The sequence below is a fragment of the Hemicordylus capensis genome, chromosome 16 (assembly GCF_027244095.1).
Source record: "Hemicordylus capensis ecotype Gifberg chromosome 16, rHemCap1.1.pri, whole genome shotgun sequence".
NCBI lineage: Eukaryota > Metazoa > Chordata > Lepidosauria > Squamata > Cordylidae > Hemicordylus > Hemicordylus capensis.
This window is the reverse complement of record NC_069672.1, coordinates 3,387,576-3,411,017: the sequence shown is the minus strand read 5'-3', so window position 1 is coordinate 3,411,017 and position 23,442 is coordinate 3,387,576. Positions and strand designations below refer to the sequence as shown.

General features: G+C 48.5%; 2 protein-coding genes and 1 long non-coding RNA gene across 3 annotated transcripts in view; 1 reads left to right on the top strand and 2 right to left on the bottom strand.

The window, feature by feature from the left end:
* The window catches only part of ZNF362 (zinc finger protein 362), a 91,427-nt gene extending 85,238 nt beyond the window's left edge, over positions 1-6,189 (bottom strand). The window contains exons 1-2 of the mRNA XM_053281517.1: positions 5,940-6,189; positions 5,181-5,270 (exon numbers count right to left, since the gene is read on the bottom strand). The gene's annotated coding sequence lies outside the window, so the exon portion shown is untranslated. The remainder of the gene's footprint in view (positions 1-5,180; positions 5,271-5,939) is intronic.
* On the top strand, positions 4,409-9,494 carry LOC128338719 (uncharacterized). Its single transcript, XR_008312679.1, has 3 exons — positions 4,409-4,536; positions 5,106-5,490; positions 9,160-9,494. It is a non-coding gene; the product is annotated as an uncharacterized LOC128338719 (long non-coding RNA).
* LRRC47 (leucine rich repeat containing 47) lies at positions 7,291-18,560 on the bottom strand. The gene is made up of 7 exons (XM_053281513.1): positions 17,812-18,560; positions 15,283-15,744; positions 13,786-13,902; positions 13,041-13,156; positions 12,074-12,176; positions 11,433-11,522; positions 7,291-9,064 (listed from the first exon to the last, which is right to left on the bottom strand). Exons 1-7 carry the CDS (start codon positions 18,499-18,501, stop codon positions 8,828-8,830), a joined length of 1,815 nt encoding a protein of 604 aa, XP_053137488.1. The 5' UTR covers positions 18,502-18,560; the 3' UTR covers positions 7,291-8,827.
* Positions 18,561-23,442: the final 4,882 nt, after the last annotated feature.

Here is a 23,442-nt window from a genome sequence, read left to right as displayed (position 1 = left end):
AGTACAGTACTTCCAGTGACTGTTTCTGGTGTCTATCTGATGTTTCTTCTTAGATTGTGAGCCCTTTGGGGATAGGGAGCCATCTTATTTATTATTTCTCCATTGGAAACTTTTGTTGAAAAGCAGTATATAAATATTTGTTCTTGTTGTGTGTTCTAATTTTTGCTGTGTAAAAAAACTGAAATGTTGATGTTCTGAGAGACCTTCAAGGCCAAGTGGAAGACGGATCATCCTGGAGAGAATCTATCTATGTGGTCGCTAAGAGGCAACACCGACTTGATGGCACTTAATCAAACATTTAATCAATCTCATTATATAAAGATTAGAAGCTTGTTTATTTGTCTCCACCCCAAGCCTATAAGCCCTTCCACTCTACTGAGGGTTTTTTTTTTTGGTTTGGGTAATTTTTGGCAAAGGTGTAAAGGTTGTTGTAGTGCACCCAGCCATACAAAAAATCTTTGGTGGCCACAGTAAAAGTATAGGTGGGATAGGCAGCTATTCTTCCACACCAGCTTATACCAAAAGCTGCCTTTCCTTTTTGAGTCCTGAGAGAGACTCTTACCTGAGTCTCTCTCTTCCCTGACCCCAAACCCCATCTAACCCCATCGGTTGAGCTGTCGATACTTCTCCAAACTCAACATCTTGATTGACAGCTCTCTAGATTCCAAACTCCCCATCACAGGGGTTCCCAGGCCGTGGTCCACCAGATGTTGCCAAACCCCAACTCCCATCACCCCTAGCCCCAATAAATTGTACCTGGGGATGGTGGGGCTTGTAGTTCGTCAACATCTGGAGTGCAACCCTGGAATCCAGATAGACAGATAGATTTTTATTTCAGCCATTGACCAGTAAAGAGTAGAGTTACATAGACTCAGAACGAATTTTACAGACAATATAACAAAACTTAGCCATTCTGCAAATAATCTCCATATTGGGGTTTGCTAATTAAAAATTTGAATAACAGTCATCAGGACGTCCGGGGAGGTTTTCCAATAGAGGGGAAATTAATCTTAAACAAATTATCCCTATAGAAAACAGAATGTAGGATAACATGGGATTGAGATTTTCTTAATGAAAATCTGCCTTGGGATTTTCTTAATGAAAGGCGGGGTATAAATTTATCAATAAATAAAATAAATAAAAATGTGAAGTGGTTTCTATGGCCCTAGTGCCACATGGGCAGAGTCGGGGAAAATAAGGTATCCTCCCAAACCTGTAGGTAGTGCATGAAGACGTGATAAAGTAAGAGCACACCTAATTTTAGACAGAGATTGTGGTTTCCCCTCCCCACTGGAGGTACCTTCTCCTTAATGGGTCCAAACTTACATATCTAAAGGTTTGAGCTGGTCACTGATTATGAAAAAGAGTTTAGGCCTGTAGCTTGATGGCCCTGCCCGTTAATTGACAAGAGTAAAGACTGCCGTCCTCATTCTGTTACAAAAGGGAAGAACGTCCCCCATTCAAGGCACTCAGGGTGGAGTGTAAGTGTAAGACGTTCTTGGGCTAAGATGGAGATCTGCACTTCACCACTGGTTCCCTGTCCCCAAAGGGGTCCACAGTCTAAACATAGACTCAAGAGAGATGTCCGCAACAGCCACTGGGAGGATAGTGCACTAGGGTTGGAAGGAGACAGTAAGGAACATAGGAAGCTGCCTTCTACTGAGTCAGGACCTTGGTCCGTCTAGCTCAGTATTGTCTGCACTGACTGGCAGCAGCTTCTCCAAGGTTGCAGGCAGGAGTCTCTCCCAGCCCTCCCTGGAGATGCTATTAGACCTGGGACCTTCTGCATGTGAAGAAGATGTTCTACCAGGGAGTTATGGGTATTTTCTGATGAACATATGACACTGCCAAATGGAGTCAGACTGTTGGTCCATCCTGCTCAGCATTGTCCACACTGACTGGCAGCAGCTCTCCAAGGTTTCAGGCAGGAGTCTCTCTCAGCCCTACCTGGAGATGCTGCCAGGATGTGAGTGAGTGAGGCAGTTTCAGTGGCTAGAGTAGCAGCAGTGGCAGCGGATAGCTGTGGCAGCATCAGGCGGGCACAGACAGAACAGAAGGTCGCTCTTTTGATCAGTTCCCTCTTCTCCAAAGGCTGCTTTCTGGAAACTGCTTTACAATGCCATCCTATGTATGTTGCCTTGGAAATATTCCCAGTTTCCCCAGCAAAGCTTACTCCCAAGTAAGCACGCTTAGGATTTCAGCCTGAAAGCAACAGCGATTCAGGGAGACTTGTAATTGGTTTGGGGCTGGCATGCACTCCAGGGGCCCCACGGACTGAGCAGGGACGGGAGCCTCCCCACTTCTAAAAAGTTGTTAAAGACACATGTATTCACCCAAGCTCTTTAACAAGAGTGGTGGTTTTAAATTGTTTTAAGATTTGTTTTAATCTGTGCTCTGTTGCTGTAGGCTGCCCAGGGATGCAGGTTTGGGGAGGTGTGCAAATAGAATAAATAAAATAAGTGTCAGCCATGCACACAGCTAATCAGACAAGGTCAAAAACTGAACATGTATATTAGAAAGTGCTGGGATATAGAGTCTGGGTGTTTAATGCTGCATGAAATGGATCTCAGGCAAAGAGATCCTCCCCAACGATTGTTGGTAGCTAGCCAGAGCAGATACAAGACAACTGGACGAGAGACAAGTCAACTCAGCAGCAGAGATGAAGACAAATATGGAAAACATCCGTTGCTTTATAGTGCTTAACAGGACTAAAGGAGTGTGTATATTTGCATCTAACACAGCAGGATCAAAACACAAGCACACATACAGGAAAGGAACTGTACAAGCCACGAGTAAAGCACAGACCAGCTACAAAAGGCTGCTTCTGTGGACAGTAAATGCATTCTGAAGTCACCATGGCAGCTCTGTCTGCCCTACTATTTCAAAAATGAATACGACTAATAAACAACAACAAGAAGAAGAACGAACTCTGAGCCAGAGTAGTACAGTGATTAGTGTGGTGGACTAGACAAGGGAAATCCAAGTTCAAATCCTCATCCAGCCATGAAACTCACTAGGTGACTCTGGAACAATCACTTATCTCTCTGCATAACCTTCCTCATAGGGCTGTTGGGAGGAGAAATGGAACCACGTGCGCCATTCTGGGCTTCTTGGAGGAAGCACAAGCTCTCCATGGAAAAGCAAATAAATCTATATATGCCCCAAGTAAAGCAGAGGCCAGCTACAAAGTGGAGAATAAATGCATTCTGAAGTTGCAATGGCAGCTCTGCTTGCCTATTTAAAAAATGCATGCATAAATAATAGAGAAAGCACAGGTTTTTCAAAAATGCATGCATAAATAATTAAAAAATCACAGGTTTTTTAATGATGCTTGCTGCAGCTATAAATCATCTCCTGTAACTTAGAGGGCATCATGGGAAGCAAAGATGAATGGGGACAGCCTCTCCCTACTCCATGCCTGCTGAACAGCTGAGTGCCACTTTCTGCCCACCTTGAGTACTCACCACTTAGCCTGGGTGTCCATCCTGGCAAGCAACATTTTAAACAGATATCACTTCCTTGATCCTTGCCCAATGAACCATATCCGCCGGTGGACATATTAATGTTACAGATACTGGCCACAATCCAGAGAAAAACCTGGTTAGCTCTCTGCATAGCAAATGGATTTTTAAAATTAATTTCCCTTCCAACAGAATCCAGTCCTCCTCAACATACACCACACCCACACAGAAAGCCACTTCTGCGATTATTTGAAAAGCAGTTTGAACTCAGAAATCCATGCATATGGCCTAAAAAGAACTTTCTGGCTTCTTATGCCTGTTTCTAATCTAATTAGCCCAGTCTTACAGTTTCCTGTAACTTCCAGTTTTATGGCATGTCATTTTGGGAATGGGCCATAATGTTTTTGTGAAGAAATTGATATGCAAAGTGCTGGAAGGCGGGGGAGAATTGCCACAGCAACCACACACAGTTGGGAGAAAGTTAGTTAGTTCGTTAGGACGGGAGGATGAAGTAAGACAGGAGAATAGAGCTCAGAGGCCGAGTTTCTGTGTGGGTGACTGAATAAGGGAAATTGTTCAAATTCTGCGTAAATTCTTGGTTAATTGATGTTCAGAGACTGCAACAAGCCAGTCGAGCGATGGAACAGTCCTCTGGGATTTGGAGGAAAAAGCCTGAGTGTTGTGAGCCCTTTGAGGACAGGGATCCATCTTATTTATGTATTATTTGTCTGTGTAAACCTCCCTGAGCAATTTTTGGAAGGGCGGTATAGAAATCAAATAAATAAATAAGTAAATAAATAAATACATACATACATAACAACAACAACAACAACAACATTGCAATGAAGTCTATGTGCCCTGCTTTACAGAGGTCCTTATTTCCATCTTAAGTAAATAATAAACTTGTTCTTATTTGTTTTATACCTTATTCTTTGTCTCCTTATAGGCACTGAACATATATACCTATCCTGCACTTACGAGGCTATGTGACCAAGAAGTTATTTACTGAGAGTGGAGTAATAAACATATGGTGGCAGCAAAAGAAAGTAACAACCGATGAACTTCGATGAACGTGGTGACCCAAATGATATAAAATTATATAAAACAAATCACATTCCTAGACTTGGGAGGTATCAGGGTGGGTTCCCGACAGCTGTGCATACAGATCAGAGAGCAAGGAAGAGAAAACAGATTATATTCCTCCCCTCCAAAATAAACACAAGCAGCCAACAAAAAAAATCAGACTTACCAACAGCCAGCCAGCTCTCTAACCAAAATGGTGATTGGATTCTTCTGAGTAGTGTTTTATAGCTGCTTCCCTCAGACACGCAAGGAAATCTTAAAAGTTGTGCCGTCGAGTCAGTGTCGACTCTTGGTGACCAGAGAGCCCTGTGGTTTTCTTTGGTAGAATACAGGAGGACTTTATCATTGCCTCCTCCCATGCAATATGAGATGATGCCTTTCAGCATCTTCCTATATTGCTGGTGCCTGATATAGGTGCTTCCCATAGTCTGGGAAACATACCAGTGGGGATTCGAACCGGCAACCTCTGGCTTGCTAGGCAAGTCATTTCCAGGTGATGCCAAAGGTTTATTCAACAGCAATTCAATTTTCTGTTTCCCTTTCCCTCTTAACTCTCTACAGGATCCCCTTGGGACAAATGTCTAAACAAAGTGCAAAATAGAATACAAGCAGCTAAAAGAAAAAAGACTTCCCCACCTTCTGCGCACTCCGATAGGCTGCCTGAGGAGTCAATCAGCATGATGCCTTCCGACCTGTACTCAGGGCGTTTTAAGCTCCGCCCACCTCCTGAAAACAAAGGCAAGCCTTGTAATTGGCTGCTGAATATCATGCATATTCAATCTTGAACAACTCAGTGTTCCTATTGGTGTTTGCAACATTCTGGTACTGTCGCCCACCCTACGGACACACTGGGGCCAGGCTGCAGGCAGGAAAGAGGCACCGGCAGTCAGAGAAATGGTTACCGGAGACATACAGAGGTGGTAAAATGACTGCCAAATATTTTCAGGTGGGTGCTGCCCACTCTGCCCTCAGGTCAGAGCCACCACTTTAATGGAAACTTCAGTTAAAAATGCGGCAGCCAGATTGGTGTCTGGAGGATCCCAGGAAGACCACATTAAACAATTAATGTGTGTAATTGTTTAAATTAAACAATTGCACTGGCTTTTGTTTAAACAATTAAACAAATTGTTTAAGTTTCTTAAACAATTGCACTGTTTGTTCAGTGCAATTGAATTCCTTAAACATTCCTTTAAGGAATGTTTTCCTTAAAGGAAACATTTTCCTTTAAGGAAAACATACCTTAAATGTTTTTAAGGAACGTTTAAAAACATTCCTTAAACAATTACACTGGCTGCCGATATGTTCCCGGGCAAAGTTTATTGTTTAGATTGTGAGCCTTTTGGGGACAGGGTGCCATCTTATTTCCGTATTATTTATTGTTCTGTGTAAACCTACTTTGAGAACTTTGGTTGAAGAGCAGTATATAAATATCCATAGTGGTAGTAGTTGCAGCCACAGCACTGATTCCCTCTGCTTGTGCTGGCAATTCCTCAGCTCTGGTTCTCCAGCTGTGTCTTCAGAGAGAATCTCCTTCTCCATCTTTGCCAAACTGCACACTGGCGTTCTCCAGGCCTCTCTTTGCAGACTGACTCTATATATACAGTCACCCCTCGCCAATCACGGTTTTCCCAATCGTGGTTTTGAGTATCTGCAACTGGGAAATTGTGCAGAGGTTCAATCTGTGCACTCCTCTTGTTGACTCTTGGCAATTTTAAGGGAGTATGGGTGAATCTGGGCAATTTTTGAGCATTTTTTCCTTTATTTTTCAGTCTTTTCATGGCCATGGTTCCCCTAACCCTGTTTCCCATAGACTTGAATGCTTCACCATTCGTGAATTTGCCAAGCGCGAGGTTTTTCAAGAACGAGAGCCTTGTGGTTGGCGAGGGATGACGGTACATATTTTTGCCTCCATCAGTTTTTCAAACAATCCAATCTGTGTTCCCTCTAATAGGGATTCTGAGATGTTGTTGACTACAACTCCCAGAATCCCCAAGCAAAAGCCACTGCAGCTGGGGACTCTGGAAGTTGTAGTCAACAACATCTGGGAATCCATTAGAGGGAACATTGGATCCAATTAGAACTCAAAGTTCCCTCCATGTTCCAAAATATCTGCCCCCTCCAAAACCAAACTGCCAACTGATATTCTAAATGTGGGACTAAAAAAATAGTCTAGGCATGGATTTTTCAGCCTGCCAGCAACATAGAGTCCAGCCAGCATTCAAACACATTATTTACAATACTAGAGAGGTTTGTGCCTCATCCCTTCACAAGGGGGGCAGCTCAATCACATAGGCTTTTCACCCCAGAACTTGTAGGCCTTCTAAGGCAGAGAAAAACCAAATAAGGGATGGGGCTGCTCTGGGAAGAGCATCTAGGTTCCAAGTCCCCTCCCTGGCAGCATCTCCAAGAGGGGGCTGAGAGAGACTCCTGCCTGCAACCTTGGAGAAGCCGCTGCCAGTCTGGGTAGACAATACTGAGCTATATGGACTGATGGTCTGACTCAGTATATGGCAGCATCCTATGTACAACAGGTGGGCAAGGAGTAGAGTCGCCAGTTAGTGCCTGCTGGTTGCCTGAAACCAGTGAGCCGCTGCCAGTCAGAGTAGATAACACTGAGCAAGATGGACCCAGGGTCTGACTCGGGTGACAGCAGCTCCCTCTGCCCCTAACAGGCACCGCTCTGCTGAGAACAGAGGCAGCTCTTTCAAAAGCTTTGATAAAATGAAACACCACATCCAATTCCACGTATCTTTTATTTGCTGCTTTATTTGTAATATTTTTAGCAACATCTTTACATTCTTCTGTGCAACCGATGAAGCCTAGAAATGGAGGCCGATGCAAGGAGGGAATCTAGTTGTGCCCTCAGGTGGGGCCGGCCCATTGGCTCCCCCTGCTTTGAAGAGCCCCCCAGCCCCTTCCTTGCAGATACAGGTCACCAGCATGCGTGTGTCGAGGGTTGGATCTCCAAGTGGCGGGGGAAAGCCCAGGCCCAATCCATCCACTAAGCCCAGGGCTTAGGACCTCCACCTGGTCTGGGACGACAACTGCCATCACCCCCAGCCACCGTGACCAATTGTCGGGGGATGATGGGAGTTGTAGTCCAGCATCTGCAGGAGGGGCCAGAGTTGTGCAGCCCCACATCAGCCCAACCGCATGGCAGCCGCTGTCCCCCGTGATACCAACTGGTGCCACTGGCAACCCGCCAGGGAGAGAACGCGCAAGAGATGCCCTCGGTCCCCGGCCACATCTGCACAGTGCAGGTGTGGCAGCTCCTCCTGCTTCCTACACTGCTGGAGTGTTGCAGAGCGGGGCCAGGGGACGTGCAACTAGACTGCCTGGGGAAAGGGATTCAGATTCTCAAGATCCCACAGCCACAGTTGGGATTCTGGGCATGAGGCCACTGAGGAAGGCACAGGGAAGGACGCCTTTATGGTTTGGACCCTAGCACAGCTGTCAACGGCAGGGACAGCTTTCGCGGCTTCTACGTTATGCAACAGATGCGCCTGCACTGGCCGGGACATGGGCAAAGGGTGCCCCCGCAATCAATCCCCAGGTCAGAGCAACACAAGTTTGCTCTGACCCTGTGATCCCTCTAACCGCCGGGATTCCCTGATGATGCCGACTACAACTCCCAGAATCCCCAAGCAAAAGCCACTGCAGCTGGGGATTCTGGGAGTTGTAGTCAACACCATCCCTGTTGGAGGGAACACCTCTCCTGTTCGGCACCTCCGCGCTCTCAATGGCTGGCAATACACACAGCCGCGAGGGGCTTCTCTGCCCAAAGCCTGGCGGCTGCTGCCCCTACTAGGGAACAGGGGGGATAAAGAGTCCTTTGCCCCCTTCTCAGCTGGCACAGCAGAAAGTTGGGCGCCGGGCTCAAGTGTCCCTGGTGCTGTTGTTAACTGAGGCCATGACACAATAGCATGGGTGTCCCCATGTGGAAACAGAAGCTCCACAGTGTCCTTTATTTATTAGTGTGCTACATTAGAATAAATACAGCTCAGCTCCTTGATTCAAGACCAGTCTGTGCAGATCCCAGGGTTGGGAAGGCAATTAGCATGTTTTCTTAATCAGGCCGTCTCAGAGTCTCCCTCCAGACTGCAAAATCTTGCACTGCAAACACCAAATCAACCTCCGCCCCCAAACAGGGCAGCTGACAGTTGTGTTTTAAAAAAGAAAAATTTAGAAAGAGGCAAAATCAAGGCTACCATTTACAAATGCTGTAAGGTACTTTCAAAAATGAATTAAAACAAAACAAAAAACCCCCACAAACCGGACAGAGCTTAATGAATTACAGTCACCAGAGAGGAAACTGTCACAAGGTCAGTTTTTGAAGGGTAAAGGACTTTCAAGTTCCCATCCATGTCCACGACCCGAACCTGTTCCAGCAACAGAGGGGAGTTCTCGGAAATGCCTTCGGGGCTCGGGTTTCCGTGTCCGAGAAAGTTGTTGGGCACGTGATTGGAATCCAGTTCCCCATCCTTGTTCTGCATGGCGGACTTGTTCAGCTCTGCCATTTTCTGTGATAAAGAGGATTAAAAAAAAAAAAAAAAAAAACAGACTGCCTTGTAGAGACCTAGTTCCTCATGAGAGCAGACGCCTTTTTCTGTTGCAGATTGCCTGAAACCTCCTTCAAATGTTGGGGCACTGAAAGGGCTCTGCCTGGCAAAACTCGGCTGTGGCCCCAACCAGCAGCACTCAAGAAGAGGGTCTGAGAACACACCCGCAAGGGAGGCACAAATCTCTGAAAATGGCGGGCAGTCATCCAGACGGGTTAGTGTCATCACAACTACTGACACAAGTTGGCCGTGATTAACGTAATCTGAATGCTTCTCAGGGATTGTTTATGAAACAAATCTTGGGAGAAAGTACAGGCGAGTTTCATGTATCCGCGGTTGTCTAAGAGACACCCGTTTCCAGTAGCTGCGAATAAAGGCAAAGTAAAGTGTGCTGTCGAGTCGATGTCGACTCCTGGCGCCCACAGAGCCCTGTGGTTTTCTTTGGTAGAATCCAGGAGGGGTTTACCATTGCCTCCTCCCACACAGTATGAGATGATGCTTTTTAGCATCTTCCTATATCACTGCTGCCCATTATAGGTGTTTCCCATAGTCTGGGAGACCATACCAGTGGGGATTCAAACCGGCAACCTTCTTGCTTGTTAGTCAAGCATTTCTCCACTATGGGTTAAAATTCAAGTATCTGCAGTTCCTAGAGAGCCCGAAGTGACCGGAGGAGGTCACTTCCGGCCACCATCTTGCCTTGAGGAGAGAGGAGAAGACAAGAGGAGCCATTTTGTGGCTCATTTCCTGGGGCAGGGGGGGACACACAACTGAATTTTCCCCATGATTCTTCACAGTTTTGGGGGGCATGCCTGGGCACATGAAGGACCCACAGAGCACCCCACAGTAAGTTTGGGACTGTTTGGGGGCTTCTTCCAATTTTACCCTTCACCCTGGAACCTAACCCCCCTTTCCCCATAGCCCGCCCCAATGACTTGTTACTTGTGGTTCCGTTCTTTGTGGTAGTAGGCAAGGAATGGAACCACCGCGAGTAACAAGGTTCTCCTGTATGACTGTCAGATTCAGTAAACTTGGTTGTAAGCAGAACTTGCGCTGAACACTGCAATTCCGCTGGAGAATTCAATTCCGCAGCTTTCATTAGAAGAAAAAGAAGAGGGAGGGAAAAGCTTCCTAGCTCTTAAGTTGGAAAGGGTGCAGGCAATACTTCGGAAAACCTCCAAAGGGTTTTCCGCCAAATAAGATTTTCACTAGTGAAGGAAGCAAGTTCCAGGGCTCTTTGGCCCTCTCACCATGACCAGCTAAGTTAAGGGAAACAATAACTGCAGACAAAAATGATGAAATAAAACCGTGAACTGTTGCTTGATTGCATGCGTTACTCAGCATGCAGAATCCAGCTTTTTTCTCGGTGCAAGTTCCGCTCTGATGATACTTGCCGAACTTTGAATATAGCAAGTAGGATGCTTTACAGAGGGTTTGCCCATCACTGCAAAAGGCTGCACTGCTAGATAAGCCCCATTAAAATGAATAAGACACACCTATTCTGATGTGGTCGCCTGTAAAGCGACCGAAGAAACAGCTGGGGAAACTTTGTGGGAGAGGAATGACTCCAAGCGGCCGTTTTCCCCATCCACGGTGTTTGCAATCCTTCTTTCAGTCGCCTTCCTTATGAACCTGGTTCATACACAGTCTGATGCACCCAGTTTTTGGAATGGAATGCCATTGGGCAACAGCCCCAAATCTCACTTTGGCGTGAGCAAGAACCATTCGAGAAATGTTTGGGGTCCAGTCCTTTGAAAGGCCCCGAGAAAGCAATTCACATTGGAGAGCTGTGTCAGTCAAGAGTAGACAATGCTAAGCTGGATGGACCTGTATAAGGCTGCTTCCGATGTTTCATAGGACTGTCTACACTGACTGGCAGCGGCTCTCCATGGTTTCAAGCAGGGGTTTCCCCCGGACCTACCTGGAGATGCTGCCAGGGACTGAACCTGGAGCCTTCTGTGTGCTGAGCGGAAGCAATACAGATCAGGAAGTGCTTAATCTGGGCCTTGTTTTGAAAATGTTAAGGACATTGCATCTGTGGGGTTCCTACACACTGGTGGTGTGCTTAAATCAGATTAGTTATGCTTATGGCTTGCAGCGTTGGTACCTGGCATCTTGTGTGTGCAAACAGGCACAGAGAGAGGCTGGTAACCAGTTTTGAATTGGACTTGGGTTCCACAGAACCCCATAGATGACTGAGCACAGCTGGCATTGCTTGGAAAATGGGGCCCCATGGGGTCCCACTTCCATCCTCAGCCAAACCTGAGAGTCTGCAGTTCAGGTGTGCAGACAGAGGGAGTGAAGGGTCAGCAGTCGAACAGATTCTCACCAGAATGAGGGTGTCCATCACGTCCTTGCAGATCTGAAGGCTGGTGGCACTGGTCACTTCCAGAAGAAGATCAGAGGTGGCTTTTCCAAGCTTTAAAAAAACCAAACCAAACCAAAGTGAGACATTCCAAGTTGAACGGAGCTATAGAGGAGAGCATTACAGAATCCCATTTTGATCTTTCTGCATACAAGCACCAAACCAAACCAGAAGGAAGCTCTCCATCTTTGCACGGGGTGAAGGAAGTGGTCTGGTAACCAGCCACGTCCCAGAAGGCACTTTTCTCATCTGTAACCCCCTCTTAGCAGGATGAGAAATATGAACTTTGCTGGTGAATGGGCAGAACTGTTAGCTTATGGCCAGCTTTATTCAAAAAGGTAGAGAAAAGAGTGATTAGAATGCAAGCAATTATTCCTGGGAGCAAGATCAGGGTGTCTTGCAAAGCTCCTTTAGCCCTCCCTGCGATAAGCAACAGTAGAATTATGCCCAAAAAGAGAGTGAGAGAGAGAGAGCGGTGTGTGTGAAAAATATCAACATGTGCTCAGTTTGCATGATTTATGCTGCTCCTGGCTGAAGAATTTCAAGTTTTTCCGACATGGAAAAACCAAAGGCTTGGTTATAACTTTTGTGAGAGCTTCTGTTACCTTTGTTTTCTCACTGTTTGTGATTGGCGGGAAGGAAATCACAGTGCCCTCAGCGTCCACCAGGCAGGGGTAATTTTCTTTCCCATCCAGTAACTGAAGGTATCTGAGAAGGATAAAAGGAGATCGAAACAACTGAACAAAAAAGCCAACAAACAGATGAGAACTAGGAAAAAGAATGGGTTTTGATCCAAAATATCCTTCAGCAAATCTTTAAACATCCCTCAGACCAGAGGTTCTCAAACTTGAATCCCTAGATATTGTTGGGCTACAACTTCCATCACCCCCAACTGTGGAGGGGATGATAGGAGTTGTAGTCCAACACCATCTGGGGACCCAAGTCTGACAACCCCTGCCTCAGACACTGAAGGCATGAAGCAGAAGCCTGCTACAAGCAGCTAAAGCAACATTCAAGTGTTTCTGTACCTGGCAGAGAGAAATTACAAGGTAAGTCTATTATTCCAAGCATAATAAGAACGGAGTATTCATTCTCGATATGTGGGCAGAGAGCCAAAGATCTGCTCTGGATCACAGAAAGGGCAAGTGCTGGCTCCTGAGTCAGGAACAATTTGGGTAGAGGTCATGTAACATACCAACATTCGTTAAATTGCACCCACTCCACTTTTCGGTATGAAATAATTGGGGAGGGAGGGTGCAGACACCCATCTCCGCAGGTTTTTATTGACCACTCCCCCAGAGTTATCTTTTACAGGAAGGGTTGGGCTGGGAAGAGGAAGAGCTACAACCATCTTCCTCTCGCGCGGCACAGAGGCAGGGGCCACAACTGCTCATTCCTCCCCAGCTCTGGAGAACTGACTCTCTGCAGAGAGAAGCTTCTTGCTCCTCCCCACCCTCACTCCACCAATGCCCCCCCCTTGGCCGTGCCCCCCCCTTGGCCCCCTTGGCCATGCCCCCCCCCTTGGCCGCAAGCCTCCCAAATGCACTGCTGTGTCCTAAGGCGAACGCTCACTTGTGCAGTCCAGAAATATTCTGCCTCCTCTTTTGCTTCCGCTGCTCCTCGGCTTCCGACTGCAGCTGGCGGAGGAGGTCCTTGGCCTTGATTTCCTTCCGGCCCAAGGGAACAATCTGCAAGATGTGCACGATTAAAGGTGCTGCCGTCAGCCAGTGCCCACACACGTAGTCTCCCACCCAAATGCAAACCAGGGCAGACCCTGCTTAGCAAAGGGGACAACCCATGCTTGCTACCACAAGACCAGCTCTCCTCCCATACATGTTTCCCCCTTCCCAGCTTCCTCTCAACCTGCTATGATGCCCCCATCCTTCTGCGTTAAGGGCAGAGTATTTAACACTTCTGGGAACGAACTACAGGGAAGGAATATTGAATCATCTCCTCTTTGGGAGATTCCCAGGGACATCTGGCTAGACAGTGCTGGAAACAGCACACTGGGTTAGGTAGGCCTTTGGACTCACCCAGAAAGGCGATTGTTCTGTTTCTTAGGCTGTTACCCAAAGGAAGAACCCTGAGGGACTAATGTGACTGCAGTTTCCAGAGGTGGGCTTTGTACAATTCTAAGCAAGGCTCCAGAAACCCACTAGTCTACTAGTCTGTGAGGAGTGAAAAATGCTGCCTGAAGAGTGAAGAAAATCCTGACAAGTAATACACCGACATGGCTTGAGGAACCAACTGAGAAGTAAAATATTTTGCCTGGCTGGTTGACCCGAACCAGCAGTACGTTTGTACCAGCACAGCCCACCTTCAAATCGTCGGGCGGCCGCACGTCGTAGAGAAGAGGACCTTTGATCAGCCGTAGATCGTGGGTGGCAATGGTGGCCACGGTCCGCTTCTCGCAGATGTCCTCGTGGAGCTTGGTCTGAAGTTCAAATGAAGCCATTAGAAATAAGCTGCCAGAGTCAAGAAACAAACCTTCCCTTTAAAGGAACCTGCCCATCGGGAGATCTGACCCTTTCCCCCACCACAGTAGGGCCTTGTGGCATCAACTGCCCTACGAGAGGGGAGAGAGCAAGGCAGGAAGGAGATTATCAGCTGAACTCGACCCTGCTCCCCAACCACAGCGGCCTTGTAGATTCTCACAACCGCCCCCATGATATCCACACTTTTCCAAGCGGGAGCCGCTTGGCCAAAAAAACACCAACTCTTCCATGTCAAAACCATTCCCCACTGTGCGGACTTCTGCACAGTACTGCGCTTTTCTCAGTGCTGGAGGGACCCTTTAAGAGAGCCGGAGGGAAGCGCCGGGAAGAGCGACACTCTCCAGCCCGCCGTGCAGGCCTTCCAAGAGGATGCAAGGGCTTCAGAGAGCTCCGTCTCCCTTAAAGGGACCCGCCGATGCCAGGCAAAGGGCAGTACCGTGCAAGAGGATTCACGGCATTCGCTGAAGCTGCCTCACAGACGCCCAACAAACTATTAGCCAGGGAGCTGAATTGAATGGGGGCTGCCCCTAGCTCCTTCCTAGGCCTTACAATAAAGAACACTGGACTGCCTTGTGTGGGAGGAGAAAGTCGGCTGAAACGGCCCACACACCTATTCTTGGACCAGCTCCTGGGAGCTGCCTTTTTCACTGTGTTCAGAAGAATTAACCTGGGATCACAGGACCATCGCGATCTAGAGTTGGAAGGGACCTCGGGGGCCTTCTAGTCCTGCTCAGTGCAGGGATCTGCTACAGCAGGGAGGCTCAACTTTGGCCGTTCTGCAGATGCTGACCTACAATTCCCATAATCCCGGGCTACTGACTGCTGTGGCTGGGAATTATGGGAGTTATAGTCCTAGTTGAACAGCCCTGACAGATGGATGGCCATCTAGCCTCTGTCTGAAAACCTCCAGTGAAGGGAAGCCTATCAATGTGCGTGCAGGCTGTTCCCCCATTGTAGATAAAGATCTCCCAAGGCGAGGAAAATGGAAATTAAAACGGGACGCGCACACTGCTCTCACAACTCAAAAGGCTAAGCATTACCTTCCCTCAGAAAGCAGACTATCCTGTTTTCCACCTCCTCCTTTATGAGGCCTATTTTTATGGCAAGCCCTTAAAAAAAGGGGGGGCGGGGGGGAACTGCTTTCACCAGACTAAGGTGGCTACCATTAACTCATCTTCTAAATCTCTCTGTTCTTGATCAACGTGTAAAAAAACAACACACACACCCCATCCTGACACATAAACAAACTATGGACAAGAACTTCCCTGCCACCGTTAAATGATGCCCAGCACAAATCAGCCCCGCCTTTTAAAACCTACCTGGACAGAAAGAAACCTCTTCAAAGCGTTGCCTGGGTTAAAGTTCATTCCTTTCACCACACAGCAGACAATATAGGGGCGAACTTCTTTGGTGTTCGGATTCGCTTTCACGACCAACGGAGCTGGATTCTCAGAAATGTGGAGGATTTTCACCAGCAGTCTCTGGCTCTCTTCCACCTCCTCCTCCTCGGCGTCACTGCCTGCTCTCTTCTTCTGCTTCTCCCTCTTTTTCTTCCTCGCCTCCTCTCTCTCGGCACCTTCCTGCTTTCCTCTCCCTTTGCCACCCCCTCGACCGCCAACTCGCAAATACTCCAGGATGGATTTCGTCTGGCAACCGTTCACCATCTTCTCAAGCCGTTTGTCTTTCAGGGCATTCCCTTTTAAATTGACGTCTTTCAGTTTCGGACAGTCAGCCAATTCCATGGGGATTTCAGAGAGCTTGTTATTGGAGACATCCAGAGCCTAGGGAAAGAAAGAGGTTTCAGCAAATTAGAAGTGTGTTTGGAAACCCCCTAAAGCAGTAGTATTTACAAAAAATTATCAGACTGGTTTACACTGAAAAATAAATCATAAATAAAGATGGTTCCCCATCCGCAAGGAGCTCAAAAATTCTAAAAAGCAACATAAGGTAGACACCAGCAACAGAGACTGGAAGGATGCTGTGCTGGGGGTTGAATAGGGCCAGTTGCTCTCCCCCTGCTAAATAAAAGAGATCCATCTCTTTAAAAGGTGCCCCTTTGTTCAGTTAGCAGGGGCAAAATATGTGATTTTGTAAGGAACAAGGCCCAATGAAGTCAAAGTGCTGTTGTCATTTGGTGTTCTACCCATGCTAACTGAGCAAAGAGACACCCTTTAAAGTGGTGATTCTCTTATATTTAGCAAGGCGAGAGCAAATGGCACTATCCAGCCCCAGCACAGCATCCCTCCAGTGGCTGTTGCTGGTATCTGCCTTACATTTCTTTTTAGACTGTGAGCCCTTTGGGGACAGGGGCCCATTTTATTTATGTATGTATTTTTTCTTGTAAACCGCTTTGTGAACTTTGGTTGAAGAGCAGTATATAAATATTCATAGTAGTAGTATTCTAGCATTATGGTGACCACATTCCTAGATGTGCCCCCCCCACCCCCCGAGAAACAACAAGTGATTTCATGTGCCCTCTTGCCCACTGCCATAAAGCTAGCAGCTGATGGCATTTTCCAGAGTGGCTCCTTACAAATTAGCCATGCAGAGTGAGTCCCCATAAACTCATAGAGGGGCCCTGACAGAGCATAGATCTTCCCACAAGCCAAACGTCTTGGGGAAGCGCATAGAGGCTATGGAAGGTGACAGCTCTCTTCAGCTGTTGTCTCTGTCTCAAGTAACTACCATTCAACAGAATACTGCTTCTGAACACAGAAAATCTCATTCATTCATTCGATTTCTATACCGCCCTTCCAAAAATGGCTCAGGGCGGTTTACACAGAGAAACAACAAACAAACAAACAAAAACACAAGATGGCTCCGTCCCCAAAGGGCTTGCAATCTAAAAAGAAACATAAAACAGACACCAGCAGCAGTCACTGGAGGAATGCTGTGCTGGGGGTGGATAGGGCCAGTTGCTCTCCCCCTGCTCAGTAAAGAGAATCACCACCTTAAAATGTGCCTTGTTGCCAAGTTAGCAGAGGTGAGGAGCCATAATGATTAGCAGCCACTAATAGATCCTCATGAGTTTGTCCTATCCCCTTTTAACTCGCTTTGGGTCCCACAGGAACAGCCCTGCTAGATCAGACCTCTCTAGTCCAGTGTTCCCTCTAACAGGGATTCCCAGATGTTGTTGACTACAACTCCCAGCATCCCCAGCTGCAATAGCTTTGCTTGGGGATGATGGGAGTTGTAGTCAACAACATCTGGGAATCCCTGTTAGAGGACACTGCTCTAGTCCAGCATCCAGCCCCCCCACCCCCCGACCCACCAGATGCCTCCGAGAAGCCAACAGGCCAGAGATAAAGGCACGCCCTCTCTCGCTCCCCTGCAACTGGGACTTAGAGGCATCTTGCCTCTGAGACTGGAGATGGCCTATAGTCGTCACGACTAGTAGCCATAAGAACAGACATGGTGGATCAGGCCCAAGGCCCATCTAGTCCAGCTTCCTATTTCCCACCAGATGCTGCTGGAAGCCTACAGGCAGGAGTTGAAAGGCGCATGCCCTCTCTCCTGCTGTTGCTCCCCTGCAACTGGTACTCTGAGGGATCCTGCCTCTGAGGCTGGAGGTGGCCTATAGCCCTCTGACTAGCAGCCGGTGATAGACCTCTCCTCCGTGAAGTTATCCAAACCCCTCTTCAAGCCTTCCAGGTTGTTGGCTGTCACCACACCTTGCGGCAGAGAGTTCCACAAGTTGATTATGCCATTGGCAGAGAAACAGCTCCACTAGGGACAGAAAGCAGAGCAGAAATACCCTGGACGAAATAGGAGGCAGACCCAGGAAAAGGGGCACCCTGAGAATGAGGGCACCCAAGGAGAACCAACCACCCCACCACAGGATGGGCTACCTTGAGGCCGGCCAGGCGGGCGACCTCGGGGCCCAGCTCCTCCAGCTCGTTGCCGGCGGCCTCCAGGGTGCCCAGCAGGGCCAGGGGCAGGAGTGGGGGCCCGCGGGGGCTGGGGGCGGGCGGGGGCGGCAGGAGCGCCCCCGGGAGGGCGCGCAGGCGGTTGCCGCCCAGGAGCAGCTCCTGCAGGGCAGGGGCGGCGCGGGCCAGGCCGGGCCCCAGGGCGCGCAGGCGGTTGCGCCGCAGGTTGAGCAGCCGCAGCTCGGGCAGGGCGGCGGCCCCGGCTTTCGCTGCGGGCGCGGCGGCGGCCTCCGGCTCTCCTCCTTCCCCCCCGCAGCAGCAGCCGCCCAACTCGGCGGGCAGCTCCTCCAGGCCGTTGCCCGACAGGTCGAGGGTGCGCAGCGCGGCGGGCAGGAGGCGCCCGGCGCGGTTCAGCCCGGCGGGGCCCAGCCCGCAGTCAGGCAGCGCCAGCGTCTGCAGCCCCGCCAGCAGGCCCAGCGCCGGCCCGGGCTCCCGCAGCGCCGCGCAGCCCCGCACCTCCAGCCAGCGCAGCGCCGCCCCGCCCAGCGGCGGCAGGCGGCCCCCGGCCGCCGCCACCCGCCGCTCCAGCGCCTCGCCCGCCTCCAAGCGCAGCTCCCGCCGCCCCGGGCCCCCGGGCCATTCGTCGCCCGCTTCTTCCTCGGCCGCCGCCATTCTCCCGCGCCGCTTCCGGGTGGGCGCGCGTCTGCTTCCGGAGCGAAGGAGCGCTTCCGGCGAGACGCCGTCCCTTCCGGGTGGTTCCGCCTCTGGTGGAATGGAGGGCGGAGAGGTGAAGGGGCCACGGGGAGGGCCGCTCTATCCCGCTTCTCTGTGGTGCCTCCCTCTGCTTCGCTCCTCAGTAGGGAGCCCCTCCCTCCCACCGCTCTAGGACCCGCCTCCACGGCCCTGGGCAATACGCGGCCATTTTGCTTGCCTGCCGCCTTCCTTGACCTCCTCCAGGGAGGACTCAGCCAGGGAAGGAGAGAACTCGTTTTGGTTTTGCAAGATGAAATCTGGTGGTTCCGTAGAAATAAATCAGAATATTAATAATGCATTGCAAAATAATTCATAAATTAGAATATTAATGCATTGCAAATTCCTAAATTATCAAATAAATAAATATTCTAGATTTACTTACAACAGATTTCATAAAACAAATCCAGTCTCTTTTATAAATGTAAATTATAAAATAATTATATTTTATATTTACTTAAATAGATTTAGATTTTATAAAAATAAATCGAGTTGATTATAAATATAAATTATAAAATAATTTATCATTACACAAAAATTTTTAAAATATTTTTTATATTTACTTCCATAAAATGAACTAAATTGTTTTATTTAAAAAATCAAGAGGGCCTAGGGCGGGCCCTGTTGGCAACCTCCCCTCCTCCCCACACTGTGCCACTTTCAAAGCTCACGGGTGTCTGGAAACAGGGGGCACCAGGCTACCACTGCAGAAGATAACTTCCTATCGCTAAAGACAAAACGGCATTTTTGTGTTTGATAATTCTTTGGGTCAGTTTCTATACTCCCCTTACAGGTGGGTTTTTTGTTTTTTTTAATTACTTTTGGAGAAAAAAATCCTTTCCCCTCCCAACTGCCCACCAGAAGTTCTATAGTTAACACTGGTCAGCTGCACCCCATGGAGTCTTTTCAAAAATGTGAATCAAAATCAATCAGTCATGCGGAAAGCAAGCTGTCCCTTGTCAAAATAGATCTGGTCCAAAGGGTTTGTGGGCTCTAAAGACCTCCCAAGTAAACCCAGCTTGGTGTTTGAACTGCTCTTTACTGCATTCGGCACCCAATTCAAAGAACTCATGAGGAGCTCCACAGCTTGAAATGGACCTAAAATACCCAAGAGAAACGTTCAGCTACGATCTCTCAAATCAACTGGCAGTGCTCTCTTAAGCTTATCATCTGTGTGTCAGGTCAGATCCACAATGGTGTGCAGAGAGACACTCAGTTCTCAGAATTCCCCTTCTCTCCAGATCTCTCTCCAGATCTTCTCCCCAGATCTATACATCTTCCAGCAACAGTAATTCTTATTCAAATTGACTTTTTATTGCCAAAGCGAGAGCAGTTATGATGTGTCTTAGAAAACCAAAGCAACTCCATTTTACTTAGAAAACCTAATTCTAACTTAAAGTAACCCCAGCCCAGCCCAGCTCGGCTCAGAGCCATCAAGGCCTCTCATGATCAACGTCATTATCTCTCTCCACTAAAATGTATCTAAAGAAACTTGGTTCTCACAGGACAGTTTAGAAAACAGGATGTAACCAAATAAGGAGTGATCACCAGATGAACAATGAATCATTCGCATGCGTACTAGATACTTAGTCCACCATTTTGTTGCCACGTATGCTATGTCTGGGGTGTCAGCATCATTCAGATTGTTTGTATAAATGTAAGATGCACCTATAACCAAAGAGGTATTCAATGCAGAGCGATAGCCCATTGAATTACCTTGCTATCTGCAGTAGCAATTAAATACCTCTTATTGATTCCGAGTCTGTTTGATTGGCTAAAAGGCGGACCCAGGGACGAACTGAATTCACATCATTTAGAGCAATCTGAAAAGATAACTTGTAACCTCAAGTCTTTGGAAGGGACAGACTTTACCTCTAACACAACCAAAACCCACTCACAAACACACCAGCATCACACCTCGCTGAAATATATAGTTTTTTATTATTGTTGTTGTTATTAAAGCAGTACAAATATGTGCATAATTGTATCTAGGGTACCGAAAGAGAAGTCTGCAAAACTCTGGAATCAGGCCTGCTATCCAGCATTTGCGATTTGTACCAAACAGGTCAGTCCTGCCGTGGCAAAGTTTGCACTGCACGGGGTACAGGATCCGATTTCTCCTTGAAAGCCCAGCTGAAGACATGGCAATGCTGGCTCCGTTCAGCAAGGCTCCCACCAGAAATGGCTTGATAGGAATTTGGAAGGAGCCTCTGCTCTGGGTGTGTTGATTTCGGAGCACCCCAAACGGATCAAGGTTGCCACCTGGGAAAGGCAGATGCCATGTCCCTCTAAGGGCTTCCCTCCTCTCCTGCAGGCTTGTACCTGCAAACACAATTCTGTCCCTAGAGGAGAACTTGTGAGACCCCTTCGCTTGGATCTCGTCATGCTGGACCAACCCCAGCCCAGCCTCCTATCAGTGGGTTGGAATCAGCAAGGGTTGAGGCCTCTGAGATTCAGGCGCAAGGCTTGGGTTAAGAAGAGGGAGGTGGGGGGGGGAGGGCTTTGCGAAAGCAGTGGAGTTAGAAAGATACTGGACAGGCTCCGCAGCTGACTTCGGCCGATGGGAGGTGCTTCTCTGAGCATTTCTCTACAGAAGAAGCTGATGCCATTGAGTGTTACTGGGGAAAAGAAGGGAGGCAACTTCTCCCCTTCAAGAGAAGAGCTGGTCTGGTGGCCACACGCCTGAATGGCCCCTTTGCTAAGCAGGGTCTGTCCTGGTTTGCATTTGAATGGGAGACTAGATGTCAGTGATGTCTGCTGTAAGATATTCCCCTTATGGAGCCCAAGCTCCACGGGAGAACAACCGTATGCTTGCATGCAGAGGGCCGCTGGTTCGGTCCCTGGTAGCATCTCCAGGTAGGGCTGTGAAAAGCTCTTGCCTGAAGCCTTGGAGAGCTGCTGCCAGTCAGTGTACACAACACTGAGCTCTGATTCGGTAGAAGGCAGCCTCCGGGTCTCCTTGCTTCTGTGGCAGGGGGCCAGGTCTTCTTTGCCTCATTCTGTTACTTTGGACCGACTAAAAGTGTGTGCTTGTTTGTGAATGGATGGAGATGGGGTGTGTGTTGGGGTGTGTGTTCACAGGCATGCCTGCCGAGTGTCTAGTACGTGAGTGGGGACAGCCATGTCACCAAAAAGACATCCTTCAAGAACCTCACCCTCGTCTGCTTTGCCTGGGTCTGCAGTTCTTTGCAGAGTCTAGGTCGGAAAAGGAAGGATGAAGTCATCTTTAGAGCAGAAACGACAGAGAAGAGCCATCTGAACACAAATGGTTTCTAGGAAACTCATGAGCAGCACCAGAAGGTGGGGATTCATGGCCACGGATAGCGCTGTCCTCCACGAACTTGTCTAATCCTTTCTGAAAGCCAACTAGGCTTGTGGCCACCACTGCATCCTCCGATAGTGTCTTAATTTTATGCCTCATTCTTGAGAGCGGGTCTTCCCTCTAAGGGCTGAACTGAGCAAAATTAAGAGAGCTGGGGATATTTTAGCGTTACATGTTGAGCTGAAGCTTTATATAAAAATGTGTTTAGTTTTCACCTTGAAAGGAAACCTGGAAAGCTGCTTGGTGGCAACTCGGGACCGGGCCTTCTCTGGGGCTGCCCCGGGGCTTTGGAACGCGCTCCCTGCTGAAATAAGAGCATCTCCTTCTCTGCTTTTAGAAAGACTCTAAAGACATACCTGTTTTCCCAGGCCTTCAACTCAGACTCAATTTTTAAAATGTTCATGTGTAATTAATGTGTTTTTATTTATTATGATTTTATCTTTTCATGAATTGTAAATGTGTTATGTTTTGTGTTTTAATTCTGCACACCGCCCAGAGATTTTTATACTAGGTGGTACAGAAATTCAATAGACAAACCAACACACCCCACCACTGTTCCTGCCTCCTTTTCTCTCCTCATAATTCTTGCAAGCTTTGCAAGGAGTTTGAGAGATGCTCCTTGCAACTCGGGATATGCACGGAACCGGTTCCGTGCACACCCGGGTGACGGGGAGGGGTTGCTTTAAGCAGCGGGGAGGGAGTCCTTACCTCCCCTGCCACACACCCCCTCCTGCACTGCTTTGAAAACCGTGGTTGTGGGGCAGCTGTCTACCTTCTTGCCGCCCTGGTCAGCGTCCTACCGGAAGTGGCGGTTTTGGAAGCAGCACTGGAGGGGGAAATGCAGCGGGGTAGGTAAGTGCACCCTCCCCACTGCTTAAAGCAACCCCTACACACACACACACACACACACACCCCTTTAAACCAGCTCGGATGCCGGTCTTTCGAACCGGTTCAGCGGTCTGTGAAAAGACCGCCGAACTGGTCTGTGCACACCCCCTACTTGAAACGCTCGCCAGGGTCAGGGTGGGCCTGAAGGGCTGCTCTGGTGGTGGTGGGACGTCTTGCCACTTTCCTGGGCACCACAATGATCTGCTGTCTGAGGCGACTGCCTCATCTCATGCAAGGACCACCCTGCCCTACTTCCTGCACAGTGTTCATAGATGCTCACCTGCCCCCCTCTTATAGCTGAACAGCATGACCAGGGAAGTCACATGAAGCCACTTTTGCTGGGCTGTGCCAATCTAGACTAGGAACATAGGAAACTGCCATATACGGAGTCAGACCATTGGTCTATCTAGCTCAGGATTGTCTTCACAGACTGGCAGTGACTTCTCCAAGGGTGCAGGCAGGAATCTCTCTCAGCCCTCTCTTGGAGAAGCCAGGGAGGGAACTTGGAACCTCAAATGCTCTTCCAAGAGCGGCTCCATCCCCTAAGGCAAATATCTTCCAGTGCTCACACTTCTAGTCTCCCATTCATATGCCACCAGGGCAGACCCTGCTTAGCTATGGAGGGACTACGGGTGTGTGTGTAAAATATTTGA